We start from the raw sequence: 9,353 nt of genomic DNA on the forward strand, positions 1-9,353 counted from the left end.
GTGTATAAGACAGTAGATTAGGAATTGTTAGTTAGATTACTTGTTGGTTATTACTGCATTGTCGGAACTAGAAGCACAAGCATTTCGCTACACTCGCATTAACATCTGCTAACCATGTGTATGTGACAAATAAAATTTGATTTGATTGATTTGTTTTTTTTTAGTACATTCTCTCTCACCTCAGCGCCACCCGGTGGCCAGACATACACACTGCAGCCTGGAGCTCCCGCCAGTATGTTGTCATGGTTACTGGTTAGTCTGAATACCAGGATGGATTCTGCTCTGTTCTATTCTGGGTTAGAGATTAAACCAAGACGACACAGGGACATCGTGACTGGATTAAACTTTATTTATTAACAGTTACATACAGAGAGAGGAAGAGAGGTAGAGAGAGGTAGAGAGAGGTAGAGAGAGGTAGAGAGAGGAAGAGAGAGGGAGGGAGGGAGCAGAAGAGGGAGATGGAGAGAGAGGGAGAGGAAGAGAGGGGAAGAGAGAAAGGAAGAGAGGGAGCAGAAGAGAGGGGAAGAGAGAGAGAGCGAGAGGGAGAGAGAGAGAGGGAGAGAGAGAGAGCAGGGGTGGGATAGAGAGAGAGAGGGAGCAGACGAGAGGGAGAGGGAGGGAGGGGAGGGAGGGAGCAGACGAGAGGGAGAGGGAGGGAGGGGAGGGGTGGGATAGAGAGAGAGAGGGAGCAGAAGAGAGGGAGAGGGAGAGCAGAAGAGAGGGAGAGAGGGAGCAGAAGAGAGGGAGAGGGAGAGCAGAAGAGAGAGAGAGAGGGAGCAGAAGAGAGGAGGAGCGCTGCTGTTATGAATCTCTGATTCGGTAGTATTGGAAATCAATGTGAATATCAGGCCAATAAAGCATTGGGACATTGATATTGAGAGGGGGTGTCAGTCTTTTCAGTCAGGCAGTGGGGCTGGCTACTCTTGGGTCCTCTTTACTCCGATGGCGTATCATATAGGCTGCTGCCGACAACGCTAAGACACCATAGGTAGCCAGGACAAACTAGAGAGAGAGAGAGAGGTTATGTTAGCAGTATAATACTGCTCTAGAGCAGCAGCTCATGTCTGTCTGTCTGTCTGTCTGTCTGTCTGTCTGTCTGTCTGTCTGTGTCTCTGTCTGTCTGTGTCTCTGTCTGTCTGTGTCTCTGTCTGTCTGTGTCTGTCTGTCTGTCTGTGTCTGTCTGTGTCTGTCTGTCTGTGTCTGTCTCTGTGTGTGTCTATCTGTCTGTCTGTGTCTGTCTGTGTCTGTCTGTGTCTGTCTGTGTCTGTCTGTGTCTATCTGGGTCTATCTGTCTGTGTCTGTCTGTGTCTGTCTATCTGTGTGTGTGTCTGTCTGTCTGTGTCTGTCTATCTGTCTGTGTCTGTCTATCTGTGTGTGTCTGTGTCTATCTGTCTGTGTCTATCTGTCTGTGTCTATCTGTCTGTGTCTATCTGTCTGTGTCTATCTGTCTGTGTCTATCTGTCTGTGTCTATCTGTCTGTGTCTGTCTGTCTGTGTCTGTCTGTCTGTGTCTGTCTGTCTGTGTCTGTCTGTCTGTGTGTGTCTGTCTGTGTCTGTCTGTCTGTGTCTGTGTGTGTGTGTCTGTCTGTGTGTGTCTGTCTATCTGTGTATGTGTGTCTGTGTGTGTCTGTCTATCTGTGTGTCTCTATCTGTGTCTGTGTCTGTGTGTGTCTGTCTATCTGTGTGTGTGTGTGTGTCTGTCTATCTGTGTGTGTGTGTGTGTGTCTGTCTGTGTGTGTCTGTCTATCTGTGTCTGTCTATCTGTGTGTGTGTGTCTGTCTATCTGTGTGTGTGTGTGTCTGTGTGTGTCTGTCTATCTGTGTCTGTCTATCTGTGTGTGTGTGTCTCTGTCTATCTGTGTGTGTGTGTCTCTGTCTATCTGTGTGTGAGTGTCTCTGTCTATCTGTGTGTGAGTGTCTCTGTCTATCTGTGTGTGAGTGTCTGTCTATCTGTGTGTGTGTCTCTGTCTATCTGTGTGTGTGTCTCTGTCTATCTGTGTGTGTGTCTCTGTCTATCTGTGTGTGTGTCTCTGTCTATCTGTGTGTGTGTCTCTGTCTATCTGTGTGTGTGTCTCTGTCTATCTGTGTGTGTGTGTCTCTGTCTATCTGTGTGTGTGTGTCTCTGTCTATCTGTGTGTGTGTCTCTGTCTATCTGTGTGTGTGTCTGTCTGTCTGTGTGTGTCTCTGTCTGTCTGTGTGTGTCTCTGTCTATCTGTGTGTCTGTCTGTCTGTCTATCTGTGTGTCTGTCTGTCTGTCTGTGTGTGTGTCTCTGTCTATCTGTGTGTCTGTCTGTCTATCTGTGTGTCTGTCTGTCTATCTGTGTCTGTCTGTCTGTCTATCTGTGTCTGTCTGTCTGTCTATCTGTGTCTGTCTATCTGTGTGTGTCTATCTGTGTGTGTCTATCTGTGTGTGTCTATCTGTGTGTGTGTCTGTGTGTGTGTCTGTCTATCTGTGTGTGTGTGTCTATCTGTGTCTGTCTATCAGTGTGTGTGTCTGTGTGTGTCTGTCTATCTGTGTCTGTCTATCTGTGTGTGTCTGTCTATCTGTGTGTGTGTCTGTGTGTGTGTCTTACGTTGCGTCTCCCCTGTAGTGTGTAGCTGTTGAAATGTCTCCTCCATCCAGTCAGGTTAACAGTGGCTGGAGCCTCCATACCAAACAACTGTCTCTGTTACACACACAGATAGATACACACACACACACACAGAGAGATGAGGACAATCTGAACGGACAATCTTGATGACATCACAGTGATTAGCTATGAGGGGATTCTATTAATCTGACCTGGTCGCCCGGGTAGGTGTGCTATTGGTTAGTGGTCGATGACAGAGGTGTGGTATTGGTTAAGGGTCGATGACAGAGGTGTGCTATTGGTTAGTGGTCGATGACAGAGGTGTGGTATTGGTTAGTGGTCGATGGCAGAGGTTTGGTATTGGTTAGTGGTCGATGGCAGAGGTTTGGTATTGGTTAAGGGTCGATGACAGAGGTGTGGTATTGGTTAAGGGTCGATGACAGAGGTGTGGTATTGGTTAAGGGTCGATGACAGAGGTGTGGTATTGGTTAAGGGTCGATGACAGAGGTGTGGTATTGGTTAGGGGTCGATGACAGAGGTGTGGTATTGGTTAGGGGTCGATGACAGAGGTGTGGTATTGGTTAGGGGTCGATGACAGAGGTGTGGTATTGGTTAGGGGTCGATGACAGAGGTGTGGTATTGGTTAGGGGTCGATGACAGAGGTGTGGTATTGGTTAAGGGTCGATGACAGAGGTGTGGTATTGGTTAAGGGTCGATGACAGAGGTGTGGTATTGGTTAAGGGTCGATGACAGAGGTGTGCTATTGGTTAGTGGTCGATGACAGAGGTGTGCTATTGGTTAGTGGTCGATGACAGAGGTGTGGTATTGGTTAGTGGTCGATGACAGAGGTGTGGTATTGGTTAAGGGTCGAGGGCAGAGGTGTGGTATTGGTTAGTGGTCGATGGCAGAGGTGTGGTATTGGTTAGGGGTCGATGACAGAGGTGTGGTATTGGTTAAGGGTCGAGGGCAGAGGTGTGGTATTGGTTAGTGGTCGATGGCAGAGGTGTGGTATTGGTTAGTGGTCGATGACAGAGGTGTGGTATTGGTTAAGGGTCGAGGGCAGAGGTGTGGTATTGGTTAGTGGTCGATGGTAGAGGTGTGCTATTGGTTAGTGGTCGATGACAGAGGTGTGGTATTGGTTAGGGGTCGATGACAGAGGTGTGGTATTGGTTAAGGGTCGATGACAGAGGTGTGGTATTGGTTAGGGGTCGATGACAGAGGTGTGGTATTGGTTAGGGGTCGATGACAGAGGTGTGGTATTGGTTAGGGGTCGATGACAGAGGTGTGGTATTGGTTAGGGGTCGATGACAGAGGTGTGGTATTGGTTAGGGGTCGATGACAGAGGTGTGGTATTGGTTAGGGGTCGATGACAGAGGTGTGGTATTGGTTAGGGGTCGATGACAGAGGTGTGGTATTGGTTAGGGGTCGATGACAGAGGTGTGGTATTGGTTAGGGGTCGATGACAGAGGTGTGGTATTGGTTAAGGGTCGAGGGCAGAGGTGTGGTATTGGTTAAGGGTCGATGACAGAGGTGTGGTATTGGTTAGGGGTCGATGACAGAGGTGTGGTATTGGTTAGGGGTCGATGACAGAGGTGTGGTATTGGTTAGGGGTCGATGACAGAGGTGTGGTATTGGTTAAGGGTCGATGACAGAGGTGTGGTATTGGTTAGGGGTCGATGACAGAGGTGTGGTATTGGTTAGTGGTCGATGACAGAGGTGTGGTATTGGTTAAGGGTCGAGGGCAGAGGTGTGGTATTGGTTAGTGGTCGATGACAGAGGTGTGGTATTGGTTAAGGGTCGAGGGCAGAGGTGTGGTATTGGTTAGTGGTCGATGACAGAGGTGTGCTATTGGTTAAGGGTCGAGGGCAGAGGTGTGGTATTGGTTAAGGGTCGAGGGCAGAGGTGTGGTATTGGTTAGTGGTCGATGACAGAGGTGTGGTATTGGTTAGGGGTCGATGACAGAGGTGTGGTATTGGTTAAGGGTCGATGACAGAGGTGTGGTATTGGTTAGTGGTCGATGACAGAGGTGTGGTATTGGTTAGTGGTCGATGACAGAGGTGTGGTATTGGTTAGTGGTCGATGACAGAGGTGTGGTATTGGTTAGGGGTCGATGACAGAGGTGTGGTATTGGTTAGGGGTCGATGACAGAGGTGTGGTATTGGTTAGTGGTCGATGGTAGAGGTGTGCTATTGGTTAGGGGTCGATGACAGAGGTGTGGTATTGGTTAGGGGTCGATGACAGAGGTGTGGTATTGGTTAGGGGTCGATGACAGAGGTGTGGTATTGGTTAGTGGTCGATGACAGAGGTGTGGTATTGGTTAAGGGTCGAGGGCAGAGGTGTGCTATTGGTTAGTGGTCGATGACAGAGGTGTGGTATTGGTTAAGGGTCGAGGGCAGAGGTGTGGTATTGGTTAGTGGTCGATGACAGAGGTGTGCTATTGGTTAAGGGTCGAGGGCAGAGGTGTGGTATTGGTTAGTGGTCGATGACAGAGGTGTGCTATTGGTTAAGGGTCGATGACAGAGGTGTGGTATTGGTTAGTGGTCGATGACAGAGGTGTGGTATTGGTTAAGGGTCGAGGGCAGAGGTGTGCTATTGGTTAGTGGTCGATGACAGAGGTGTGGTATTGGTTAAGGGTCGAGGGCAGAGGTGTGGTATTGGTTAAGGGTCGAGGGCAGAGGTGTGGTATTGGTTAGTGGTCGATGGCAGAGGTGTGGTATTGGTTAGTGGTCGATGACAGAGGTGTGGTATTGGTTAAGGGTCGAGGGCAGAGGCGTGGTATTGGTTAGTGGTCGATGACAGAGGTGTGGTATTGGTTAAGGGTCGAGGGCAGAGGTGTGGTATTGGTTAGTGGTCGATGACATAGGTGTGGTATTGGTTAAGGGTTGATGACAGAGGTGTGGTATTGGTTAAGGGTTGATGACAGAGGTGTGGTATTGGTTAGTGGTCGATGACAGAGGTGTGGTATTGGTTAAGGGTCGATGACAGAGGTGTGGTATTGGTTAGTGGTCGATGACAGAGGTGTGGTATTGGTTAGTGGTCGATGGCAGAGGTTTGGTATTGGTTAAGGGTCGATGACAGAGGTGTGGTATTGGTTAAGGGTCGATGACAGAGGTGTGGTATTGGTTAAGGGTCGATGACAGAGGTGTGGTATTGGTTAGGGGTCGATGACAGAGGTGTGGTATTGGTTAGGGGTCGATGACAGAGGTGTGGTATTGGTTAGGGGTCGATGGCAGAGGTTTGGTATTGGTTAAGGGTCGATGACAGAGGTGTGGTATTGGTTAGTGGTCGATGACAGAGGTGTGGTATTGGTTAGTGGTCGATGGCAGAGGTTTGGTATTGGTTAGTGGTCGATGACAGAGGTGTGGTATTGGTTAGGGGTCGATGACAGAGGTGTGGTATTGGTTAGGGGTCGATGACAGAGGTGTGGTATTGGTTAGGGGTCGATGACAGAGGTGTGGTATTGGTTAAGGGTCGATGGCAGAGGTGTGGTATTGGTTAAGGGTCGATGGCAGAGGTGTGGTATTGGTTAGTGGTCGATGACAGAGGTGTGGTATTGGTTAAGGGTGTGGTATTGGTTAAGGGTCGAGGGCAGAGGTGTGGTATTGGTTAAGGGTCGATGACAGAGGTGTGGTATTGGTTAAGGGTCGATGACAGAGGTGTGGTATTGGTTAGGGGTCGATGACAGAGGTGTGGTATTGGTTAGGGGTCGATGACAGAGGTGTGGTATTGGTTAGTGGTCGATGGTAGAGGTGTGGTATTGGTTAGGGGTCGATGACAGAGGTGTGGTATTGGTTAGTGGTCGATGGTAGAGGTGGGCTATTGGTTAAGGGTCGATGGCAGAGGTGTGGTATTGGTTAGTGGTCGATGACAGAGGTGTGCTATTGGTTAGGGTCGATGGCAGAGGTGTGGTATTGGTTAAGGGTCGATGGTAGAGGTGTGGTATTGGTTAGTGGTCGATGACAGAGGTGTGGTATTGGTTAGTGGTCGATGACAGAGGTGTGGTATTGGTTAAGGGTCGATGACAGAGGTGTGGTATTGGTTAGTGGTCGATGACAGAGGTGTGGTATTGGTTAGTGGTCGATGACAGAGGTGTGGTATTGGTTAGTGGTCGATGGTAGAGGTGTGGTATTGGTTAGTGGTCGATGACAGAGGTGTGGTATTGGTTAGGGGTCGATGACAGAGGTGTGGTATTGGTTAAGGGTCGATGACAGAGGTGTGGTATTGGTTAAGGGTCGAGGGCAGAGGTGTGGTATTGGTTAAGGGTCGAGGGCAGAGGGCAGAGGTGTGGTATTGGTTAGTGGTCGATGACAGAGGTGTGGTATTGGTTAAGGGTCGAGGGCAGAGGTGTGGTATTGGTTAGGGGTCGATGACAGAGGTGTGGTATTGGTTAAGTGGTCGATGACAGAGGTGGGCTATTGGTTAAGGGTCGATGACAGAGGTGTGGTATTGGTTAAGGGTCGATGGCAGAGGTGTGGTATTGGTTAAGGGTCGATGACAGAGGTGTGGTATTGGTTAGGGGTCGATGACAGAGGTGTGGTATTGGTTAGGGGTCGATGACAGAGGTGTGGTATTGGTTAGGGTCGATGACAGAGGTGTGGTATTGGTTAGGGTCGATGACAGAGGTGTGGTATTGGTTAAGGGTCGATGACAGAGGTGTGGTATTGGTTAGGGGTCGATGACAGAGGTGTGGTATTGGTTAGTGGTCGATGACAGAGGTGTGGTATTGGTTAGTGGTCGATGACAGAGGTGTGGTATTGGTTATTGGTTAGTGGTCGATGACAGAGGTGTGGTATTGGTTAGTGGTCGATGACAGAGGTGTGGTATTGGTTAGTGGTCGATGACAGAGGTGTGGTATTGGTTAGTGGTCGATGACAGAGGTGTGGTATTGGTTAGTGGTCGATGACAGAGGTGTGGTATTGGTTAGTGGTCGATGACAGAGGTGTGGTATTGGTTAGTGGTCGATGACAGAGGTGTGGTATTGGTTAGTGGTCGATGACAGAGGTGTGGTATTGGTTAGTGGTCGATGACAGAGGTGTGGTATTGGTTAGTGGTCGATGACAGAGGTGTGGTATTGGTTAGTGGTCGATGACAGAGGTGTGGTATTGGTTAGTGGTCGATGACAGAGGTGTGGTATTGGTTAGGGTCGATGACAGAGGTGTGGTATTGGTTAGTGGTCGATGACAGAGGTGTGGTATTGGTTAGTGGTCGATGACAGAGGTGTGGTATTGGTTAGTGGTCGATGACAGAGGTGTGGTATTGGTTAAGGGTCGATGACAGAGGTGTGGTATTGGTTAGTGGTCGATGACATAGGTGTGGTATTGGTTAAGGGTGTGGTATTGGTTATTGGTTAGGGTCGAGGTAGAGGTGTGGTATTGGTTAAGGGTCGAGGACAGAGGTGTGGTATTGGTTAAGTGGTCGATGACAGAGGTGTGGTATTGGTTAAGGGTCGATGACAGAGGTGTGGTATTGGTTAAGGGTTGATGACAGAGGTGTGGTATTGGTTAGGGTCGATGACAGAGGTGTGGTATTGGTTAAGGGTCGATGACAGAGGTGTGGTATTGGTTAGTGGTCGATGACAGAGGTGTGGTATTGGTTAAGGGTCGAGTTTATATCTATATATTTATAACATTTAAAATGAGTTTATATCCCTGTTAGTGAGCATTTATCCCGAGACAAGATAATCCATCCACCTGACAGCTGTGGCAAATCAACAAGCTGATTAAACAGCACGATCATTACCCAGGTGCATCTGGTGCTGGGGACAACAAAAGACCACTTTTGCCACATGTAACGGATGTGAAACGGCTAGCTTAGTTAGCGGTGGTGGCGCTAATAGCGTTTCAATCAGTGACGTCACTTGCTCTGAGACCTTGAAGTAGTTGTTCCCCTTGCTCTGCAAGGGTTCGCGCCCGGGTATGGGCGAGGGGACGGTCTAAAGTTATACTGTTACACACACAACCAAACAGATGTCTCAAGTTGAAGGAGCGAGCAATTGGCACGACGACTACAGGAATGTCCACCAGAGCTGTAGCCAGAGAATGTGATGGTCATCATTGTTTACAATAAAGCGCATCCAATGTCGTTACAACAGGCCTCACAACCACGCAGGACATAGACATTGTGTAGAAACTATTATATATATATATTGATAATGATTATATTAATATATACATTGAAATTGTTGCTTTTATATTTTTTGTTCAATATATTTAGCCGTTTTATGGCTTGGATGTAGAAGCTGTTCGTTCCAGACTTCGTGTGTGAGAGTAGAGAAGACAGTCTAGGGGGGGGGGGGGGGGGGGTCACTCGGTTTACCGACCTTCACCTCGGTGATCAGATGACCGAAGCTCGTGAGCGGGATCCGCGTCTTTACCGGGGAAGTTGACATGGCTGAGGAAACGGTTCACAACCAGATAACATTATTGGCTGAAGGTTAGGTTCATGTCGCGTTCACAAGCCTGCTACAACACATGCAAATAACCAACAGACGTTTCAAACCAGACAACAGTTAGAATACAATCAACACAGACTCAAACCACAATATACTCACCGTAACGGCTCGGTAAGGACACACCGCTATCCGAACACATAGTTTTCATATGGAACCTTTTTTCCGGTTTCATTTGATTGACAGTGGATGTAGCCAGTCAGGTTTAATCATTCAAAATCCCATCCAATGACAGTTACACAAGCGGCAATATCGGATCCCAGCGTGTCTTCTCCTAAATAGCCAGCAGGTGGCGCCAGACGCTCAGTTGAACAGAAAGCCGACAATGCTGAGGATA

General features: G+C 48.6%; 1 protein-coding gene across 1 annotated transcript; it reads right to left on the reverse strand.

Moving 5' to 3' along the window:
- Positions 1 to 335: 335 nt before the first annotated feature.
- On the reverse strand, positions 336 to 9,176 carry LOC135530398 (ATP synthase membrane subunit K, mitochondrial-like). Its single transcript, XM_064958733.1, has 4 exons — positions 9,119 to 9,176; positions 8,888 to 8,958; positions 2,572 to 2,664; positions 336 to 1,002 (listed from the first exon to the last, which is right to left on the reverse strand). The coding sequence occupies exons 1-4, from the start codon at positions 9,165 to 9,167 to the stop codon at positions 901 to 903; spliced, it is 315 nt and encodes a 104-aa protein (XP_064814805.1). The 5' UTR covers positions 9,168 to 9,176; the 3' UTR covers positions 336 to 900.
- Between the last annotated feature and the right edge of the window lie 177 nt (positions 9,177 to 9,353).

Source organism: Oncorhynchus masou, unplaced genomic scaffold (assembly GCF_036934945.1).
Source record: "Oncorhynchus masou masou isolate Uvic2021 unplaced genomic scaffold, UVic_Omas_1.1 unplaced_scaffold_1333, whole genome shotgun sequence".
NCBI lineage: Eukaryota > Metazoa > Chordata > Actinopteri > Salmoniformes > Salmonidae > Oncorhynchus > Oncorhynchus masou.